We start from the raw sequence: 22,959 nt of genomic DNA, 5'->3' as shown, positions 1-22,959 counted from the left end.
CACTATTGTCTAGACATGTACACATGTTCATGAAATGCAATCGATGGCTGTAATCACCCCCAGACACACCTGCTAATTTGATGGGTCATGTAATAACCCGGCCGAAGTGGCGTCTTTTGTTTAGACATGTAGCTAGCTAGGTAGCAAGCTAGCTAAACAATGAACCGGCATAACCCCAGCTCATACTACTACCAATACAAACATTGTCATAGCTCCAGTATGAATCTGCAGGTAGCTAAAGCTAACAAACTAGGTTCAATGTTGACTAGCTAACATTAGGCTATAACTAGCAAATCAAATGGATTTCTGATTCGAATAATATTACTACACAGATCATACATGTAACTTTAGCTAGCTAACTTGCAGTATGCTTTAACTTGCGATAAACATTACTTTCTGACAAAATTAGAAGCTTAGATCTGGAAAATGTAGCTAGACTCTTACCTGTATACATGGCGGAATGCTTCATGGTGGACTGGAACCATTTTATCTCCGTTTTGTTTGTAGCTATGTCTTGTTTGGTCAGCTTTATGTCAAGTCACTCCGGTTCACACTGACCGTGGCGTGTGCAGAAAGTAGCCCATCACTTTTTTCCTCATGATCTGTCAGTAGCGCCTGCTAAATTCAGGGCATCAATGTTGTTGAGAAAAGTAGCACAACTTTTGTAGTTCTTGATGGCTAACGTTTTATCTTAAAAAAAACCCGGCAAGGTAGAAAGTACTGTCAACACATACTGAAGTGCTCACGTTATAGACAAAAGCGTGCGACATGGCAGAGCAATCCAAACTCATCTCCCGGCATGTCTAGCCCATACATTATCTCAGCCAATCGTGGCCAGTGGGAAGGTTCCTGACTTTTTCCATCGCTAAACCAACTAGGCTCGTAATTTAACAATTTCATCTGTATTTGTGGATGGAATACAAGTTTGTTATTAAGGCAACACATTTTTTTATATTGTTCCTGTGAAGTAGTGATGTGCGACATACGCCTAGTTTCCTGAAACGAGTCACGTATGCTTACATGCACGCAGATTGATATTAATACATACTTACATGCACGCACACACAGACCTAAGTGTGAGGAAATGCATCTAACTAGCTAACGTTCAATCCAAGCCCATGCTCACCCACTTTTTAAATTTTTTTTTTTTTTTTTACTGTGAGTGAAAATGAACTTTCTTCTTACATCCCCAGGTTACACGGGTAGTCTTGCTGTGGGTGAACAATCACTTCAATGACTTTGAAGGCGACCCCGCAATGACTCACTTTCTAGAAGAGTTCGAAAACAATCTGGAGAGAGAGGTCCGTGTCTCAGTTAAGCATAGCATGTTTCATATCCAGTTCAACCATTACTCCACCTTTGCCTTCATTATATATTCAGTCAAGCATTCAAATTGTCAAAATATTTGCCTTGCAATAGCCTCTTATTTCACAAATAAGTGCTAAAATGCTTTTTTTCTTTCTTTCACATAGTAACAAAGTTGAGATACAAACCCTGAATTGTCCAATATACTAAACATTCTCAATTTCCTTTACAGAAAATGTGCGGCCACCTTAGACTGTTAAACATTGCCTGTGCTGCTAAAGCCAAACTGCGACTAGTGACACTGACCAAGCCGTCGAGGGAGGCCCCGCTAGCCTTCACCCTGCTGGGGGGCTCAGAGAAGGGCTTCCGCATCTTCATCGACAGCGTGGAGCCCGGGAGCAAGGCCGCAGAGGCCGGCCTCAAACGAGGAGACCAGGTGAAGTAACAAGACGTTTTTTTTATATAGCGTTTTTTCATATGTTCAAAATGCTTTACATAGAAGAAAATAGTAAGGAAAACTTCCCTCATCCACTACCAGTGTATGTGTGGCACCCACCAGATTGATGGTATGGCTCTGCTTTGCACCAGAAAGACCACTACATATCAGACAGCAATGACAGTGTAGAAGTGAGGAGTGCTCATTCACTAGACTAGTTTACTCAGCGCTGATTTTTTTTTCCACTCTGCCCCAAGCGTTCCAAAGATCCTAGGTTAAATCCAGGATGCCAGCTTGGAAACCCTGCTTGGCTGTGCTTTTGTGTGGCTTAAATGTATACTCTTAAACACTTCCCTGCAGCTGCTTCCCAAAGGAAATATGAACCATAGCATCCTGCAAAGCATTTTTACTCTTACAATTCTCCTGTCAAACCTTCTCACGTATTGCCATATACACAGTGAGTGACTCTAACACAGCATTTCCCAAACTCTGTCCTGGGGATCCCAAGGGGTGCACATTTTGGTTTTTTGCCTTAGCTGCTGATTCAAATAATCAAAGCTAGCTGATTAATTCATAATATGAATCAGCTGTGTAGTGCTAGGGCAAAAATCAAAATGTGCACCCCTTGGGGTCACCAGGATTGAGTATGGAAAACGCTGCTCTAACGAGCTCAAATATCCTTATCAATCTCACTACCCTTTTCATCGGCCTGTTAACGAGACCTCTTAGCCAAACTTACGACCAGTGTTTCTTTTAATAAGGGCTGACCCAGAAACAGCCCTTAGACCTGATTTGCGCCATCAACACTGTGGTAATGACTGCAGAGGGAAGGCCCCTCACTCACAGAGAGATCAAAGATCACTTCCTTGTTCACCCAGAGATCACTTCCTGGTACACCCAGAGGAATGAAAGATGGCACGCTCATGTGTAAATGCAAAGTCCTCATGACAAGGCAGCGCTGGTCATAAAGCAGCTAAGAGGAAATAGACAAGTAGCGTAGCAGTTCGAGAGAAGGACATGGGAAGGGAGGATTCTTCCAACACCTGGGAGGATATATGGGTTTCAGTGTCATGTAATAAAATAGTTCACGTGGCTCAGTATGGGGTGCTTACGTCAGAGTTGTGGATTTGACTCCTGCGGGAGTTAAAAGGATTGAGGATGCGGATGATTACTGTATGTGATGTTGTGAGTTATTTGTTTGTCTTTGAACAGATTCTGGAGGTGAATGGGCAGAACTTTGAAAATGTCCAGCTCACCAAAGCCAATGAGATCCTGAGGAACAACACCCACTTGTCCATTTCTGTGAAAACCAATCTTTTAGGTGAGAATTTTGAGGGCAAACTAACTACGAATGTAATACTATACTGAATAAAAAGTGTTGGTCCCATATCACAGAATTGGTTCATAATATGATATGCACAAAAAGCTTATTTTTCTCAAATTGTGTGCACAAATCAGTTTACATCCCTGTTAGTGAGCATTTCTAATTTTGCCAAGATAATACATCCACCTGACAGGTGTGGTATATCAAGAAGCTGATTAAACAGCATGATCATTATACAGGTGCGCCTTGTGCTGGTGACAGTAAAAGGCAACTCTAAAATGTGTTTTGTCACACAACACAATGCCACAGATGTTTCAAGTTTTGAGGGAGCGTGCAATTGGCATGCTGACTGCAGGAATATCCTCCAGAGCTGTTGCCAGAGAATGTAATGTTAATTTCCCTACCGTAAGCCGCCTCCGTCGTTTTAGAGAATTTGGCAGTACATCCAACCGGCCTCACAATCGCAGAGTACGTGTATGGCATCGTGTGGGCGAGTGGTTTGCTGATGTCAATGTTGTGAACAGAGTTCCCCATGGTGGCGGTGTGGTTATGGTATGGGTAAGTCATAAGCTACGGACAACGAACACAATTGCATTTTATCGATGGCAATTTGAATACACAGAGATACCGTGACGAGATCCTGAGGCCCATTGTCGTGCCATTCATCCACCGCCATCACCTCAGGTTTCATAATGTTAATGCACGGCCCCATGTCGAAAGGATATGTACACAATTCTTGGAAGCTGAAAATATCCCAGTTCTTCCATGGCCTGCATACTCGTCAAACATGTCACCCATTGAGCATGTTTGAGATGCTCTGGATCGACAGTGTGTTCTAGTTCTTGCCAATATCCAGCAACTTTGCACATCCATTGAAGAGGAGTGGGACAACATTCCACGGGCCACAATCAACAGCCCGATCAACTCAATGCGAAGAAGATGTCACATTGCATGAGGTGTTCACACTAGATACTGACTGATTTTATGATCCATGCCCTACTTTTTTTAAGGTATCTGTGACCAACAGATGCATATCTGTATTCCCAGTCATGTGAAATCCATAGATTAGGCCTAATGAATTTCCTTAAATTTACTCATTTCCTTATACGAACTGTAACTCATCTTTGAAAATGTTGCGTTTTTATATTTTTGATCAGTATAATAACTAATAATATAAGTAACAGTATCACTATCACGGAAGCCTTGTTTCACACAGTAATGAAGAGGACCAGGTAAGAAATACTAATCCGTTTCCCCCCTTTCATCCACCCAGTGTTCAAGGAGCTACTAGCCCGGCCGGAGCACGACCACGAGGCAGAGGGTGAGGATCCGCCAGAGGTGGAACGCAAGAATGGAGCCCCGGCACACCTGCCCAAGATTGGGGACATCAAGAAGGGCTCGCGCTACTCCATCCCTGACCTGGCGGTGGATGTTGAGCAGGTGATTTATCATGGTGGACTACAGTACCCATAATGCTTTGTGTATGGTATCAGGCACGTATTCATTAGGCACCAAACAGAAGAAAAAAGACTGAAACAGGAAGGGACTACCTGACATTGTCCAATCGCAAATGTTTGTTTTCGTTTTCTGTTTCAAAATGTTTTGCTACAATGTGCCTTAATGAATATGTCCCCGGTTTTATCTTAGTAAAGGTATTCCTAAAGCCTAACCTAATGGTATCCTGCCTCCTCCTTAATGCAGGTGATGGGCCTGGAGAAGGCCAGTAAGAAGGCCAAAGCCAACACGGTGGGAGGAAGGAACAAGCTCAAGAAGATCTTCGACAAGACGCTTACCAGCATCCTTCCCCCAAAACCATACAAGTAAGATCCCAGGGGAAAATGTAACGTCACATTTGGAGAGGAGAGGAAAGGAGAGTGGAAGAAGGATAATAATAATAATAGTGGAGTTGAAGAAAATAGAAGAGGAGAGTGTGGAATAAAATGGGTTTGGCTTAATTTGTTGTATTTCTGAAGATGTATTGATCTCTTTCCATGACATAGACTGACCAGGTGAATTCAGGTGAATGCTCTCATCCCTTATTGATGTCACTTGTTAAATCCACTTCAATCCGTGTAGATGAATGGAGACGGGTAAAAGAAGGGTTTTTAAGCCTTGAGACCTGGATTGTGTATGTGTGCCATTCAGAGGGTGATTTAAGTGCCTTTGAACAGAGTATGGTAGTAGGTGCCAGGTGCACCGGTTTGTCTCAAGAACTGCAACGCTGCTGTGTTTTTCACGCTAAACAGTTTCCGTGTGTATCAAGAATGGTCCACCACCCAAAGGACATTTCCGCCAATTTGTGGGAAGCATTGGAGTCAACATGGGCCAGCTTCCCTGTGGAACGCTTTTGACTCCTTGTACAGTCCAAGCCTTGACGAATTGAGGCTGTTCTGAGGGCAGGGAGGGTGGGGGGGTGCTCAACTCAATATTAGGATATTCTTAATTTTTTGTACCCTGTGTGCTGTACAAACATCGCCCTCTATCCTCTGAAAGTGGAACTGCTTCTAACCCCTCCCTCTGTGTTTCCGTAGCGATGTGGGCGTGGGCCAGTCGCAGGACGACAGCATCGTGGGCCTGAAGCAGTCCAAACAGATTCCGGCCTCGCTGCCTGTCAGCAGCAACCTATCGTCCAGCAACCCTGACCTGCTGCAGTCCCACCACCGCATCCTGGACTTCAACAACCAACCGGGTGAGGACAGACAGACACCCCTCCTTTGAACCTCTAGTATACAACTGTATATGATAAGCACAACTTGGCTGTCTTCAGCTCCCTTGAAGCCGTCTATTTCGCATGCATTTATATACATTGCTAACCGTGCACATACTTTGCCAGATGTCTGGCATCCACGTTTGACACACCCATTTACGTTCTCCTACACACACTCTTTGTGTTCTTTCAGCCCCGGTCGTGACAAGTGAGTATCGCTGCTACTGCTCTGTCCACGGCAACGCTTGTCCTCTTTGCCAGCTAACTACTTTTTCATTTACAAGCGTCCTATGGTGTTTCTAAAACTTGTCTCTAAAGGGCTAACTTTTAACTGTGGTTATGGTCTGGGCTTGTCGGTGTTGATAATAGCAGGCATCGAGTCAGTGTGTTTTAATGGGTTTCGCATGCCTAAATCTAACTGGAGTACAGTTTGAAAGGAATCAATCCTGTAAAAATTTTTACGGAGTATAAGCAGTATTACATTGACCCATTCATTCTCAGTGCATATTGGTGTGTTTTCACTTATAATCGGGGTGGCATGGTGACATCAAAATGATTTAGGTGGGCATGCCATGATTTTCTTTAACCTTTGGGGAAAAAACAATGGTACATGAATTATGTGACTGCATGATAAAATTGCTGAATTCTGACATATGTAATTGTTCAGGTAATTTCAATGCAATTAAGTGATCAACATATCCCAAATGAGGATTCCGCCCCAATGTTTGTCCAACATTGTGTTGACGTTGTACCTCTACCCCCCCCCCTCCCCTCCCTCCCCAGACATGTCCGACCAGGTGCTGCGTGTGTTCAAGGCAGACCAACAGAGTCGATACATCATGATTGGTAAGGACACCACAGCCAAGGAGGTGGTGGCCCAGGCCATCCGGGAGTTCGCCCTGACCGCGGTGCCCGAAGCCTATTCGCTGTGCGAGGTGTCCGTCACGCCGGAGGGTGTCATCAAGCAACGGCGGCTACCAGAGCAGCTGTCCAAGCTGGCAGACAGGATACAGCTCAGTGGCAGGTAAGGACTGGTTTTATTGATTCATTTTCTTCAATTATTTATACAGTTTTGTCCTGTCTCTTGTACAAAAGCTAGCAAATACTCTCAAATCGCCCCTCTCCCATAATCCCTTATTATCTTTTTCTATTTAAACTCGAGTCACATCATAGTCACAACACCAGGTGCTTGTTAATAATTACTCAGCGTGATACTATGAATAACTCTAACAACAAAAGTGCTTTGTGTTGATGAGATTTCTACTGGACGAACAAAATAGAGACAGATTATCTGTCTACAATAGAATACCTGCTTGTAAATACTAAAGGAGCTCCCTGCTCTTCCCCTCTCTAGATACTACCTGAAGAGCAACATGGAGACAGAGACTCTCTGTTCAGACGAGGACGCCCAGGACCTTCTTCGTGAAGGCCAGATCTCCCTCCTCCAGCTCTCCACTGTGGAAGTAGCCACGCAGCTCTCCATGCGTGCCTTCGAGCTCTTCTGCGCCATCGAGCCCACCGAGTACATCGATGACCTGTTCAAGCTCAAGTCCAAGACAGGCTCGTTTTGCCTCAAGCGCTTCGAGGAGGTCATCAACCAAGAGACCTTCTGGGTGGCGTCGGAGGTGATCCGGGAGCCCAACCAGCTCAAGCGCATGAAGATTGTCAAGCACTTCATCAAGATTGCTCTCCATTGTAGAGAGTGCAAGAACTTCAACTCCATGTTCGCTATCATCAGGTGAGGTGGGAGAGGAGGAGGACGAGAGGAGACCAGGTGGCCATGTTGTATTGTTGTGATGTAGATGGGTTAAACCGATTTTGAAGAGTTTTACACCAAGTCCAGCAGTTATGCTGAATCAGCTGTGTTTGTGTGGTGTTGGAACAAAAGCCTGCAAACCTTTTCATCCTCTAGAACCAGAGTTAGCCCCCAAACCCTAATCCCCAGAGGTTAGCACACCCCCTCTACATTATCAGCCTTCTAACTTCACTGTCTGTCTGTGGTCCTCCCCCATCAGTGGTCTGAACCTGGCCCCGGTATCTAGACTCCGGGGCACGTGGGAAAAGCTCCCCAGTAAGTACGAGAAGCTGTTTGGGGACCTGCAGGACCTGTTTGACCCGTCCAGGAACATGGCCAAGTACCGCAACGTGCTCAACAACCAGAACCTCCAGCCACCCATCATCCCCCTATTCCCCGTCATCAAGAAGGACCTCACCTTCCTGCATGAAGGTAGCCAATGACACATTTTTGTCATTTTGTGTCACAAATGTGTTCAGAAACATTCATTTTGCAACCCAGAACCAAATCTTAAGATAAACGCCCACCCTTCTCAAAGCTTCTGCCAAAGCCCGTCCCCAGCCCTTCCACTGTCAGATTCAGCACGTGTCGCCAACAGACCTTCACAAGAGACGATAAATACATTGGCTATTTGTCTACCATTTTTGTATAGGATGTTGCACTCCACTGTATGCCAATACTGTAATACAAGGCATCTTAATCAATCTGCTATAACAAATAGTCTCTCTCGTCTTTCACCAGGGAACGACTCAAAAGTGGACGGCCTGGTGAACTTTGAGAAGCTGCGTATGATCGCCAAAGAGATCCGCCACGTGGGTCGCATGGCCTCCGTCAACATGGACCCTGCACTAATGTTCAGAACCAGGTAACATCGGGAAAAACACGGAAAACCAATATAATCCCAGAAGACTAACAACGCTTCACCATCCCCTATACGTCCAATCAAATCACTGTCAATGATTGTTCACATGTAGATTGTCAATATTCCGCGCTTCCACGCTTTTCCCTTGAGCAGCTGTTTCCCTGGGCAACCCAACTGTTTCCTGTATTCTGTACTCTCCACTTATCGTTGGCGTAAAAACCACAGTGCTCATGTGTAAGTGTGTGTCTGACTGTGACTATGTATGTCCACCATGCTGTGATGTCACTTCCGGGTGTCGGTGGTTGTTGTCAATGTTTGTCTCTTTCTCGCTATTGTGGGCCTCTGGTAAACTTGCTCATCTTGGTGGCTCTTTGTGGTCTATCCTGTCTAAGCTTGTCTCCCTCTCTTTCTCTCTCTCGTTCTCTCTCTCCCTGTGCACTCTTTGCCCTCCACGCTTCACTGTTCATGGCTATCCCTTCTAGGAAGAAGAAATGGAGGAGTTTAGGGTAAGTTTTGGTGACCGACCTTTCCATGCTTTTTTTCTTTTGCCCCATTTGTTCGCTCCCTCCCTCATTTCTGAGGCCTTGTTTGTTTGTTTGTTTTTAGTGCTGATTTTACTACCCTGTTTGGTTTGATACCCTTCTAACACTGCTTGGCTCTGGCAAAAATGTCTTTAGAAATGGAAATTAAAATCACTTTTGCTTTTTTCAGGTCACACCACCATTTTTGAATTCTCAAAATATTTTGCAATTATGCATTAAAACTGAGAGCGATTTTGCATCCCATGCAATTCACAATCCATGAACTAGCAAAAGTGATTACTTTGTGTGTTTTCCCAGCTAAGGTAGCCTACTTACCAAAAATGGCATGCCTACTTTTGTTTTGCATCAGTTTGTCAGCCTCCAGACTGAAAATATCTTCTTCAACATGGAAGTTTGTAGTGTGCTACAATGACAAACAGGGCATACAATTAACACCTGCCAAATGCGGGTAGATTTAGGTATTGGGGGTAAGAATGTCTATTCACCAGCCACAATGGCGGGTGGTCAATTTGCAGGGCTCTACAGTGCAAGCATTACGTTCGCGAATAAAAATAGTCAAAAGTCGAGCAGATGTGCAAGTTAGGGTTAAAAAAAATGCTGCCGTAGCAGTTTTCAAAGTATTTCTGCTGTTTTGTTTCATAGTTGCTAATCGCACAAGAAATATGAATCCTCACGCAGCAACACTGGCAGGGGAGTGAAGTGCTGATAGATTTGTTTTTGGAGGCAATGCACACAGGTCTCATTTACTCAAGTCTACAAAGTGAGACTTTGTCCTTGTTTTTTGGCTATTTACATTGTTTGTTCACAAGCTCGGTTGTTTTTCAAGACCCACGTGACTCGAGTGGTTCCGTTACCATGGTAACCTCCAGGCCTTAAGGGTAGCTGAACATTTTGGCCCTGATATTTTGGTTAAAAGACCTGGGTCACAATACATCAAATTTAGCAATATACCACATGACTTCTTACTAATACGTTTCTTGTTTTAGAAACATTACAAAGCATGTCATCTGTTGTTTTTAATGTAATTATGCCCCCAAAAATATTTTGGCTGGTAAAAAAATCTGTGTAGATTTTTTTCATCTACCTGCCATTGTGGCTGGCGGACCAAAAAGTTCATTTTAGGCCCTGCAGCCAAACTAGTCATGCTTTACATTACAGCATTACAGTGGCCAAGGAGGTACTATACCACTATACTATGCATGTACTCAGTATGTACCATAGTTTCTGCTGAAAAGGCATTTCAATACAACTACCTTGGTGTTTACCACAGAAATGACTATACATCACTATTTGAACCCACAACACACACCTCCCCTTCTTCCTTAGAATGCATGGAATGTTCTGGAGCTGAGAGGAATGCCCCCAAAGCCTCTTGGTCTCTGCATGTCAGACTCTCAAACGACCCTCCTCTCTACTACCTTCCAGGACATCTACATATTAGTACACACACATAGTCTGATGGTGGTCTCGCTCTCCCCTCTCCATTTCTATGTGTGTGTTTTGTGCGCGTGTGTGTGTCTGTCTGTCTGTCTGTCTGTCTGTCTGTCTGTCTGTCTGTGTGTGTGTGTGTGTGTGTGTGTGTGTATATGTACGCGTGTGACCAGGTCTCTTAGCCAGGGCAGTGCCAACGCGGCGGTGCTAGACGTCACCCAGACGGGCGGGCACAAGAAGCGGGTGAGGCGCAGCTCCTTCCTGAACGCCAAGAAGCTGTATGAGGATGCCCAGATGGCCCGCAAGGTCAAGCAGTACCTGTCCAACCTCAGCCTGGAGACCAACGAGGAGGCGCTGCAGACCCTCTCGCTGCAGTGTGAGCCCTCCATCAACACACGTAAGTGCTGGATAGAGTACATGCTGTGCACACACATACACAGGCTTGTGTTCTCTAACTGCAATGTGAGCCCTCCATCAAAACATGTAAATGTTGCACACATGCATGCTGTGTATACACCAGCACACCGGGTGGCCATTTTGGTTCAGCAGCAACACTCAGTTTCTCACTGGTATTATTGATTGTTAACACACCACATTCTCCTTCAACCCTTTCTCAGTGCCCAAGAATGCTGGTGGCGGTAAGAGGCCAGACACGTCTCCGGTGGTGTCCAGGGCTGCCAGCCAGCAGAGGGGCCAGCTGCAGAAGGGCAACCAGGCCCTTCAGGTGCCCGCTGTGGCCCTCTACCCCTCCCGCAAGAAAGTGCCAGTCAAGGACCTGCCACCATTCGGTAAGAACCTGCACAAGTTAAGGGGAAAACATACTTGAGGCAATTATGCACGTTTTAGAACATTGTATGGTGTCAGAAAGAAACAATCTGTGATTCCTCTAAGGAAAATGCATTCATTTCAGTTTCATGTCAAATGTACCCGATCACAATGTTGCTTGTATTGTTGGTAGCTAGTTTAGTTAGACAATATGGACTGGAGATTCTAAGGATTAAACTGCGTCTGGGAAATTGGCCCTTGCTGAATGCTAATTAGCAAATGCTAATTTTGACTATTTTGTTTTGAAGGCACGAGTTCCCCTCAGTCGCTGAAGAAGATCCTATCGCTGTCGGAGGAGGCCAGCGAGCGTCACAAGCGTCAGACGGAGGACACGGTGTCTAATGCCTCCCAGCTCTCCTCCCCTCCCACCTCCCCCCAGAGCTCGCCCAGGAAGGGTAAAATTATAATCCCCTCAATTCAACCTTAGCCCAGTCCCCCCTCACCCATACAGAGACTCAGCAAATTACTGCTGACACCTAGTGGTCATAGAGGGGAACTACTTCTTTAGCCTCCTGTGATGTCGTGTTGATATAGCAACAGTTACTCAAGGTTTTTGGGGGCTATGGGACATGACCTATGAAAATGGAAAGTTGTGCTTTACTTGTGGAGTTACAATACATTAAAAGGCACACACCACAACTAGGGCTGGGCGATATCTAAATCATATCTACACATTTTTCAAACTGATGGCTATTCATGATATATATTTCGATTCTCTTCGTCTTGTCTAAATAAGCGTTGTCGTACCAACTAATAATTGTATTATTTTATCAAAATAGCTTTTTTGCTGTTGCAATAATCACTGATCTGGCGATCAAGTCTATCTACTGTATGAAAATGCCCTTTTTTGTTACAAATTTAACTAGAATCATACATAGTACACATTCACTAATAATGACTAACTTCTTATAGCAGGCATTAGGCTATAGAAAATGAACACAGGTCTCATCAACAATCTCTCAAGCCCACGTGCTAGGCACTAGCCAGCTAATCTTTGTGTTTCAAGTTTAGCCAACTTGGATCTACAGTATTTGCTAGCTAACAAGGTTGAACAGTTGAATTGTTATGAACACACCCTTCTGTCTGTCACGAACTGTTTGAACAGCATGCTAGCCTATCCACTTTGTTCAGATGTTGAAATGAAGTGGCCTACCTTATTTCTCAGAATGAGAACGAGTTGCCAATTCCTTATATTTCCTTATATGATTGTTTTTAAATGCTTATTGCACATTTATAGAACACAGACTAGACAGCTCTTAACTAATAATGCTGCTAGCGGTAGGTGGGAACCAAATGTCGCGCGTGACAAACTGAACATTCATTTTCCAGAATCAATGTTCATTAATACTCTCGTTTTAGTAGTGTCTGCTCTGCGCGCAATTTGAATAGTTGAGACATAACTTTTCTAACGATACCCTTTTTATCTTCTCTATTGCAGTAAAATAATGTCTCAATGTGTTTGTGTTCATATGACCGATTCTGTTGGACCAAACCTCAAATGCAAATAGCTAGTTGAAACCGCTTGTCAGATAAGAAGATGTGATCTCTGAACTTTGTTGGTGGGAGAGAAAGTGGGAGGGGCTTGGTGTATGTTTGTGTAAACCATAAAGGATGAGGCGAAACAACCTCTCACTAAAATCTGACCAAAAAAAGGCCAATACGTTTCTATGGGTTTATTTTGTACCTAAACTTGGACCTGCCTTCTCGCCTTCGGGACAACGACTCCCATTTTTAGGGCGGAGTTATGAGCATCACGCCATTCTATGCAGATCTCTGGTGTAAATGGGAAGGTGCACAGAGGAGCGAAAGACACGAGACCAAAATACAGCATGAGAACAAGCGGACATAAACGCTCATGAATACGAAAACGAACAAAACCTAGATTCTTGCGATACATGGTTTTGGAATATCGCGCGCGCAACAAAAAAAAACACATTCGAATGAATCAAATGAATTGGATATCGCCAAGCCCTAACCACAACACTAAACTGCCCCTTAGCCAAGCCATTCTTAGAGAGCGCCTAGTCCACACTGGTCCGTATTGGAATCGGCTGTCAACCCCAGATGCCCCTTCCTCCCATCCCAACTACCTCACCCCTTACATACTGTGTTGCTGTCCTGTGTCCTGTCTGTGTGTGATGGTCTCTTTGCCTTGCTGCACGTAGGGCTCGGGACACTGAAGGGCCAAAGTGTCCGGAAGGTTACCTTTACCAGTAAACAGACAGCCACAGGTAAACTAAGCCCGGCCCTAAACCCAGACAGACGCTGCTGGCCTAGAACGCATACTGGGGCTCCCCATGTGATCCCCCCCTTTATATATGCAGGGTATTTGTTGTTCAATTCCAACCAAGTCTTAAATTATGACTAATATTGCAACATTTTTGATGAAGTAACAAATCAGAGTCGTGTTCATTAGGCACTAAATGGAAGAAAAGAGAAACGGGGAGGGACTACCTAAACATATCCAATAAAACTGTTTTCCGTTGCCAAAAATGAACACGACCCAGTTGATCTTACAAAGAGGAACTGGTTGGAACCTGTGTATATAGTGGGGGGGGCTTGTGTCGCCCCACTCGTCTTAGTAGCTGAGTTGCTGCTGTGATGTCTAGTAGTATTAAACGCAGTACGGCAGTTGCTTCAGAAGATGGAACGCTCAGTTGCTGCTGCTTCACTGATATCCACTACTCCACTTGATAGTGGAGTGGGCTTAGAAGCCAGTAGAAGCCCTTTGGTCCACCGGGGAAAAACGAATGCATTAGTTATTGGATGGGTTTCAGAGACTGTCTTGACGCTAGGCCACCGGACTTAGAATAGCACTTCATTTTCTGAATGGTAGCTGGAGGTTGGCGTGCCCAGTGATTTAATGTCACAGAAGACTCACATTTTTGATGACTGGTGCGCAAAGTTGGAGAGGAAGTTGATAGGATTTATGACTCTGAGATGGGGTTCTTGATGTGTGTGAATGGGATATCTTTGTAATGTCAGTCATTGTGACTCCAGGCTAAAGGTGTGAGGATCTTCGGGTTTTTTTTGGATTGGATCGCTGCCCCAAGCACGTTCTGAGGTTTGTTATAGAGTTAGGTCTTGCTGTGTATTTCTCCTATCCTTTTCTTAGGCTAGTGATTCTAGGTGGGTAGTGGGATCTTTGAATATTATTTTGATCGTGACTTGAGGGTGTTAAAAGTTTTACGTTCGCTGGTGTGCTGAGTGAAGGTGGTGATTTGAGAGGTTAGACGTTTTGTTTTCTAGGTGCAGTTAGAAAGATGATACGTTTCTTGTAGTGAGCCTATGTGTTCTCTTATTATGCCTGCCGTTAATCCATGCTGCTAGGAGGTTCTGAACGTTTCAACCCTCTGAACACAACCCCATGGACTAGTAGATTGGAATCAGTCAGTTAATTGTAACCACCCCCCTCCTCTCTCCAGGCTACCCAAGAACGGGAGACACCTACTCGGACTCGGGTCACAGCGAGATTTCGTCGCGCTCCAGCCTGGTCAGCAACTCCTCCTTCGACATGGCCCAGGAGGAGAGGAAGGGGCTCAGGCACTCAGGAGGGATGGGAGACCCCCACGCTGGAGGTGTGCGTCTGGAGAGGAGGGCTACGACCGACTCTGATCAGTACAGCCTCGGGTATGAATCAATGCTGACAATTTACAGTTACAGTGATGAGTTTAATTTCAAAAGTTGAAAACGGAAGATTTCTCATCCCAGCCCTTTATTTGTCTACCTGTCCACTGTGTTGTCGATGAATGGCGAAAACATTGTAAAGGTATAGCTTGTCTCTTATCCCCTTCCCACACAGTTCCTACTCGTCCATGCAGGACTGCCGGGGCCTGTACGCCTGCGCCATGGTGCTCTCCTCCCCCAGCTCGGAGGAGTTGACCCAGGACCAAGGGGACCGTGTCTCCCTGGACGCCGCAGATAGCGGCCGCGGCTCCTGGACCTCCTGCTCCTCGGGCTCCCATGACAACATCCAGACCATGCAGCAGGGACGCAGCTGGGAGACCCTGGCCTTCGGTCCAGGGGGTGTCGTCGGCGGGAGCGTTGGTGTCCACCCACCCGGGGGGCCTGAAGCATTACTAGGGGGCCCCGCTGGACTGTGGGCGTCCCAGGCTAGAGGGAGCTGGGCATCAGCCTCTTCATCTTCCTCTGCGGCGTACTGGGGTGAGGACTCCGAGGGCGACACGGGCACGATTAAACGGCGAGGCGGGAAGGATGTGAACACCGACCCGGAGACGAGTAGTATCACATCGATGGGGTCCGACGAGGCCAAGCAGCACAGAAGGCCTTCGCCATCACCCATCACTGCCGGAAACAAGGGCCTTATCAGTGAGTTGACCTCTGAACTTTGTCTGTTCTGAAGGGTTTAGTTGCCCTCATAGGCGAATGTTCCTGTTCCTCAACAAATAAACATTTAATGTTATGGTGTCCATACCTGTTCCTTTAAAAATAAACAGTCTCCTGGTGAAAGGGCTGATTTTTAGAATGTTCTGAAAATACCAAACCTTGCTCACATATGTATGCATTCATGCTTTTTACGATTTGCATACATCCTTGGAGCGAAGTGCATGTCAGCTGACGTATGTCCACGTGAAGATCTCCATGCCAACACTTTTTCTGGGAGGTGTGTGTGGCGTAAAGTATTAATTCCAATTCCACCATCTTTCACCCCCCCATCCTCCCATCCCCTTCAGCGCGAAAGGAGAGCCGGTACCGCGAGCCCCCTCCAACCCCGCCGGGCTACACTGCCCTGACAATCTCTGACTTCAGCGAAGGGCAGACGCAGTCGCCGCCCACAGCCCCGGCCCACTCCGCCCGCCGCCCGCCCGATTACACCACGGCTCTGCAACGCTCGCGCATGGTCACCCAGTCGCCTGACTCCCATCACCACCACCAGGCCCAACAACATGCCAAGCGCCAAGGGCTCCACCGCACCCGCTCGCCAGGCGAGGAGGAAGAGCCTGAGGAGGAAGAGGAGGGTGAGTCCTTGTCTCCCAAACTAGTCGCTCTGAGGAAGACAGTGGCACACACAACACCAGAGACAACCAGGCCATGAGATGAGTGTACGGGTTACAGGGCAGGTCCCCCTCAGGCTGAGGTAAATGACTGATTTATACCAACGATAACCTGCATGCCCACCAGGAACAACACAGACTTGAACCACTACCCCCATATCCACCGCAAACCTAGTCCGGTCCCAGATTTGTTTGTGCCGTCTTGCCAACTCCTATGGGGAATGAGCACTCAGGAGATGTCAAGACAGCACAAACAGATCTGTGACCAGGCTAGCACAAACCCACCACGGCATCTCATGTGCATGAAGTCATCATGCTTGGACCAAAGCTCACCAGGCATTAGCAACATTTTGCTCCTCACTCTCTACTGTCTCTCACATCACAAGTAGTGTCGAATGTCATTCATCTGCGGGCACAGTTGTGTTGACGATGCTTGCACACATGCACCTCCATCCCTGGCAGTGTTTTTCACACTTTTTGCACTTAACATTGCTGTTTGTAGTCATTATGCATATTGTTCAGTTTTGATAGTTGTTATGATACGGTAAGTTCACATAGAGGACAGTTAGTGATGTTTTTGTGGGGGTTTCTGCTTCTGTGATGTTTTTACCATCGTGTTAACCAACATTGCAAAAAAAATATATCATTTTTTTTCTCTTTCTCTCTCGCCAGAGGATGAGCAGGTATCAGCAGTCTGAGAACAGTCTTCTGCTGGATGTCCTTTGCAGTGACTTGAAGTCCCTTCCATGGGGGCGGAACAAGAGAGACTGACTTGATTGATTGATGGACAGACCAATCCAGTACGTACGTACGTGCCTGCCTGCCTCGTCTTCCGGACTCTCCGTCATTGGTGGACTCCTCTGCTCGTATCCCCCCCTCGCCTTAAAGCATCATGGGGGGTTGAATGACCCTGCATGCAAAAAAATTAAAATACTGTGAAGAAGTAGAAGAATATGGAGAGATGGAAAAAGAAAGACACAAAATGCCTGGCACTTTGGAAAAAAGAAAAACCAACCAAACGGTTTTGCTGAAAAAAACACAGCTACGTGCGGCAACCGCGCTCTCACACACACACACACACACACAGCTGTCCTGGAACAGCTTTCCAAGACTATGAACCCCCCCTATCCCAGCCCCACCTCGCTTTACACACAGTATCATGACGTGTTGAGCTTTGTCTGCACTTTTTAATTTTGTACTTTATAAAACGAGAACAAAACGGACAATGACGATGGAGGAAAAAAATAACATTTGATCCATTTTTGAACTTTCTGCCAGGTTTCTAGAGGTCTTCTTTCCAGAACTACTGCACTCGGGGGAGGGGGGGGGGGGTGTAAAAGCGGCTATACCCAAGTCTCATATCCCTGTGTGGACTCTGAAAAACAGATCTGTGAAACTTAGAGTTTTATTCCACAATCACAGTATTATCTTGTCATTCACATATTAGACATATCCTAATGGTGGCTCAACCCCCACTGCAACCTGGACAGTCACAGTGAGATAAATCAGTTGGGGTGACCAATATGTCATTTGGGGTGACCAACATGCACGTTCATAATCTAATGTTCTGACACACTGGGAAAGTCTGGCTTCAGCACTTCTCAGTACAACTTTAGGTTTTAGTGCAACCCTCCATTCCCAACCTTGGCCTGGATATCTGTCTGTTTCCCATATGGCCAGCCACATCTTCAGTTCTAGGTCATATACGATATGTGGCAGGTTGTGTGGATCATAGCAGTGGTCCAACTAGGGAGTCTATCTGGCTATTTGATATCTGTGTTTTAACCTAGGTCATCTGGTGACTTGTATTACTTCTGTATTTAGACAGCATTTTAAAGGACAACTACAGGACATTTATCTTGGCTTAGTCTTGTCCCGAATGGGTTGTGATGTTAAAAGATAAGCACAAAGGGTATTTATACCCGATTTGGCAAATCAACCAACTCGGGGAACGTGTTTTTAGTTATACACCCCAAAGGCAAGTCAAGGCTTAAATCCTGTACAGGTGAATGGAGTCTCAGGCCTTTCAGTGGTGCTACAAAACCAAACACTTTCCCTGGGTTCTGTCAACCATTTAAAGTAACTGTCCAGTGAAAATCTAACTTTAAATAGTTCATATTCTGTTAAGTCATGTCGAAATAATGTTGACTGACTCATCCTATACTCGTATTTGTCGCCAAACATTAATTGGAGAAAAAACACTTAAAAAAACATCTCAAACAGACCATTTTTAAAAATGCTTATTTCATCATAGAGGAGGATGTGCTGGCCAGTCAGCGGTCTACTTGCATGAATATGTTTTATGACAGGTATATGCCCACACCATTCCAACACACAAGCTGCTTTTCTTTTTTTGTTGTGGAAGGAAAACGATTTCATTCATGGTGTAATTATTATAGGTCATATTTCATAGAAATCTGGAAACGAAACACTGGACAGTTACTTTTAGACTGAACTAGAATACACCTTCTCTCCTACCTTGCTCTCGGCTACATCCTCCTCTTCATTGAAAAGTCCTCCGCTGTTCCAGGCATCAAGATCAATGGATTTGTATATTACTAGGCAATGCTAGCATAGAGCAACCTGTTTCCCACCATTTCTTAACATCGTTGGAATTGACTGAAGAAAATGATTGAATATGTTTGTTTTTGACTCCGGTGGGGAAGTTATCTAGATGAAAGAATTAACTTTTGAAGGCTGCCAATCAGAATTAGTCACTTTTTGCTGTTGTTGTTTTTCTTTTCACTGAGTTGCGCTGATCACATTGATCAGTAGTTAGAAACGATAGACTGAGAAGAAGAGAAGAAACAAGTGCTGTGTTTTTCACTGTGGGCTGTTAATACACTTATCATTTCTGTCCATTTTTATTATTTTCATGGCAGCCGATAGATTGTCAATAATGCGTTTTAATAATACAATAGTGACATGCACCATCATTCACTGTCATTCAGCTCTGAAGAGCATGTGCATATTAGCAGGGCCAAGGCCTATTTCGAAAAACAAAAAACCGTTGCACAACATTGTACAAGCATAAAGATAATTGTAGTAGGTAGAACTGCTACTCCGTTTTGATGTGTGATGTCAAGTGAGAAGTGTACATTTAGCTGGTGATTTTTCTCATACTTTCTTCTACTACTTTGACCTGTATGTCTTTTAAAAAGACAATCGGTGGAGTATGTTTCGGTTGTTTTTTTTGTATTTTTAATACAATAATTGTAAATATTGGTTATATTTTTGTTGAAATGTACTATGTTTATGCCTCAACATCCAGTTTGTATGAAGCTGGGAAATCAATAAATACGACAAAAGTTATCAACTCATAGGTTTAAATGCCCTTACTTTTTTCCCTGCATTTTCAGGTTTCCTCTTTTTGAATATTGTTCCTTTCCAAGACCTAACCTACACACCTTCTAGTGTTTGCACAAAATAAGACATGGAAGCGACTTGAAATGTGTAACTCTCATACTTTTGTAACTGACAGCAGTGTATGTCAGAAATATAAATATAAATAATTAGTTTTTTTTAACTTTTGTACATTTATTTTGAATAGTTATGACTACAATTAATGTGACAGCAATGTAAGGTATAGTTAACCATGTTTTCTACAAATGATTTCTACCAGAGAGAGTGTGTTTTATGTTCACTGATCATAATTCTTACCAAAAATATTTTTTAAACACCTTTCAACTTTTCATAACTAAAGTTGTTCATGGCCATTGACTGGAGCCTGCCCTTTAGCAATGTAATATGTATGAGGCTTTTTGAAGCCCCCTTGTTTCTTCGCGTTAGAGTACCTTCAGACCTTGCATTAGACATTGGTTAAATTTTATCCACTGTGAATGAAGAAACTCTGGGGTGAGAGCCAAGTAGACAGCCTACCAAGTCTCTGGTGTGATACAGTGTAAAGAAATCACATGATGATAATCCATCTCTACAATCCATACTGCAGGCCCATGCTCAATCCATCTTTAAATTGGTAAAGAGGCAGGGGAGAAATCTCATTGCTACAGTAAACCATTAGTTGGCGGAAATGCACACTTATGTGAAAAGCTGCCGAACAGCACCAGGGCAGAAGAGATCCAGAAGCATGCATGAGTTGACTATAGACAGCCAAAGTCTAAATAGAGGGTCTTTGAGCCCCTCATGCAGTGGGAAGGCGCCAACGTGTGCATCCTTCCTCCCGGGATGACCTAAGTGAAGCCAATGCAGCCGCTAATGGTGCAAGTAGCTCATTACACATCAACACAGGCTAGGAAGGCTCCAATATGCTGCTTCTTCCTCTGTGTCCTGAGGCCATGTCTAGACTTGACAGTATATGCAGTTTTTTTGTATTCTAATCATGGAATTCAGCTTTTGTGTTCTGATCATGGAATTCATGCATTAACATCTGCATTTAAATGTATCCACCATTTCCATGTTGTGTCCATTCCTGCGCTATATTCAAATGCCAGTATGCATTCTATAAACAGTGGAATTGGCAAAATATGATAACACAACAGCTAATGGCAATAGGTAACTACTATAGCCAAAGCAACGCTAAGGCGATTGCAAATTAGTTAGCATAACTAGACAAATCCTTATCTAAATATTAACGAGCTGGCTAGCATTTATGAGTCCAGCAGACGCGTTCTCCACACGCTAGGAACGTATTTCCTCCAACGTTCTAATGAAAACGGTGCTTCTCGGTCCCAAAACGCACGTTTTCTGGAGACTTGTGGGAGGAGAGCTGATGACGTCACCCACTGTATGTCCTTTCAGTAACCTGATTGCATCCAGACAGAAGAAATCTGCACACAATGCTTCCCTGACCATGTCCTGAAGTGGTCAGACCGATCTGATGAACACAATCAGACCACAAAGCAACTTGTGGGTCTAGACCTGTGTTTTCTATGCAAGCTTCGTATTCAGATAGTCTTATCTACAGTGCCTTCAGAAAGTCTGTTTCTTCCATTCTTCTCTGCAGATCCTCTCACGCTCTGTCAGGTTGGATGGGGAGCATCGCTGCACAGCTATTTTCTCTGGCTGGGCCACTCAGATATTCAGAGACTTGTCCTGAAGCCACTGAGTGCTCTGGAGCAGGTTTTCATTAAGGATCTCTCAATACTTTGTTCCATTTATCTTTGCCTCGATCCTGACTAGTCTCCCAGTCCTTGCCGCTGAAAAACATCCCCACAGCATGATGCTGCCACCATGCTTAACCGTAGGGATGGTGCCAGGTTTCCTCCAGTGGTGACGCTTAGCATTCAGGCCAAAGAGTTCAATCTTGGTTTCATCAGACCAGAGAATCTTGTTTCTCATGGTCAGAGTCCTTTAGGTACCTTTTGGCAAACTCCAAGTGGGCTGTCATGTGCTTTTTACTGAAGAGTGGCTTCCCTCTGGCTACTCGACCATAAAGGCCTGATTTGGTGGAGTGCTGCAGAGATGGTTGTCCTTCTGGAAGGTTCTCCCATCTCCACAGAAGAACTCTAGAGCTCTGTCAGTGGCCATCGGGTTCTTGGTCACCTCCCTGACCAAAGACCTTCTCCCCCGATTGCCCAGTTTGGCCGGGCGGCCAGCTCTAGGAAGAGTCTTGGCGGTTCCAAACTTTTCCATTTAAGAATGATGAGGCCACTATGTTCTTGGGGAACTTCAATGCTGCAGAAATATTTTGGTACCCTTCCCCAGATCTGTGCCTCGACACAATCTTGTCTCTGAGCTCTACTGACAATTCCTTTGACCTCATGGCTTGGTTTTTAACTGTGGGACCTAATATGTGCCTTTCCAAATCATGTTCAGTTAATTGAATTTACCACAGGTGGACTCGAAGTTGTAGAAACATCAAGGATAATCAATGGAAACCGGATGCACCTGAGCTCAATTTAGTGTCATCGCAAAGGGTCTGAAGTCTTATATAAATATGTTATTTCAGGGGGGGTTTATACATTTGCAAACATTTCGAAAAATCTGTTTTCGCTTTGTCATCGTGGGGTATTGTGTCGATTGCTGATTTTTGTATTTAATTATTTTTAGAATAATTCTAACGTAACAAAATGTGGAAAAAGGGGTCTGAATACATTCCGAAGGCACTGTAAGTGTCAAGTGTAGACACGAGTGAAGCCAATGGAGCCATTAAGGGTGCAAGTAGCTCACTACACATCAACACAGGGTTGAAAGGCTCCATGATGCTCCTCCTTGCTCACTGAGTGAAGCCAATGCAGCCACTGGATTCAGGTAGCCAACGTATATAATTAAAGCTGTATAGCCTATGATACACAATGAAAGCAGTAATTGGCACAATTGAGTCCCACAGGCAGCCTAGTAGACTGCTACATACAATTAAACCTACAAACATTAAGAGTACTACACGCACAATGAAAGCAGTAGGCAATGCACAGGCATTATAGTATAGAAGGCAACAGCTAGGCCTACATACAATGAGAACTATACTGAACAAAAATATAAACGCAACATTCAACAATTTAAAAGCATTTCCTGAGTTACAGTTCATATAAGGAAATCAGTCATTTGAAATAAATTCATGACTGGGAATACAGATATGCATATGTTGGTCACCGATACCTTAAAAAAAAAAAAAAAAGTAGCGACATGGATCAGAAAACCAGTAAATGTCTGGTGTGACCACCATTTGCCTCATGCAGACCGACATCTTTGAGTAGAGTTGATCAGGCTGTTGATTGTGGAATGTTTTCCCACTCCTCTTCAATGGCTGTGCAAAGT

At 44.6% G+C, this 22,959-nt stretch overlaps 1 protein-coding gene across 13 annotated transcripts in view; it reads left to right on the top strand.

Moving 5' to 3' along the window:
• The window catches only part of LOC115205100 (rap guanine nucleotide exchange factor 2), a 138,536-nt gene extending 118,974 nt beyond the window's left edge, over positions 1-19,562 (top strand). For 3 of the 13 annotated variants that reach the window (XM_029770736.1, XM_029770745.1, XM_029770746.1), the window contains 20 exons: positions 1,194-1,313; positions 1,538-1,741; positions 2,954-3,062; positions 4,339-4,505; positions 4,767-4,885; positions 5,597-5,754; positions 5,966-5,980; positions 6,556-6,796; positions 7,127-7,510; positions 7,788-7,999; positions 8,309-8,432; positions 8,912-8,935; positions 10,576-10,799; positions 11,020-11,190; positions 11,476-11,622; positions 13,393-13,458; positions 14,653-14,857; positions 15,030-15,556; positions 15,922-16,325; positions 16,915-19,562. In XM_029770736.1, coding sequence (XP_029626596.1) covers positions 1,194-1,313; positions 1,538-1,741; positions 2,954-3,062; positions 4,339-4,505; positions 4,767-4,885; positions 5,597-5,754; positions 5,966-5,980; positions 6,556-6,796; positions 7,127-7,510; positions 7,788-7,999; positions 8,309-8,432; positions 8,912-8,935; positions 10,576-10,799; positions 11,020-11,190; positions 11,476-11,622; positions 13,393-13,458; positions 14,653-14,857; positions 15,030-15,556; positions 15,922-16,283 — 3,579 coding nt within the window. In that variant the 3' untranslated portion in view covers positions 16,284-16,325; positions 16,915-19,562. The remainder of the gene's footprint in view (positions 1-1,193; positions 1,314-1,537; positions 1,742-2,953; positions 3,063-4,338; positions 4,506-4,766; positions 4,886-5,596; positions 5,755-5,965; positions 5,981-6,555; positions 6,797-7,126; positions 7,511-7,787; positions 8,000-8,308; positions 8,433-8,911; positions 8,936-10,575; positions 10,800-11,019; positions 11,191-11,475; positions 11,623-13,392; positions 13,459-14,652; positions 14,858-15,029; positions 15,557-15,921; positions 16,326-16,914) is intronic. The other 10 variants (XM_029770744.1, XM_029770748.1, XM_029770737.1 and 7 more) reach the window with 9 other exon arrangements.
• Positions 19,563-22,959: the final 3,397 nt, after the last annotated feature.

This window comes from Salmo trutta, chromosome 13, assembly GCF_901001165.1.
Source record: "Salmo trutta chromosome 13, fSalTru1.1, whole genome shotgun sequence".
NCBI lineage: Eukaryota > Metazoa > Chordata > Actinopteri > Salmoniformes > Salmonidae > Salmo > Salmo trutta.
The sequence above is the reverse complement of the archived record's forward strand: the minus strand, read 5'-3'. Positions and strand labels throughout refer to the sequence as shown.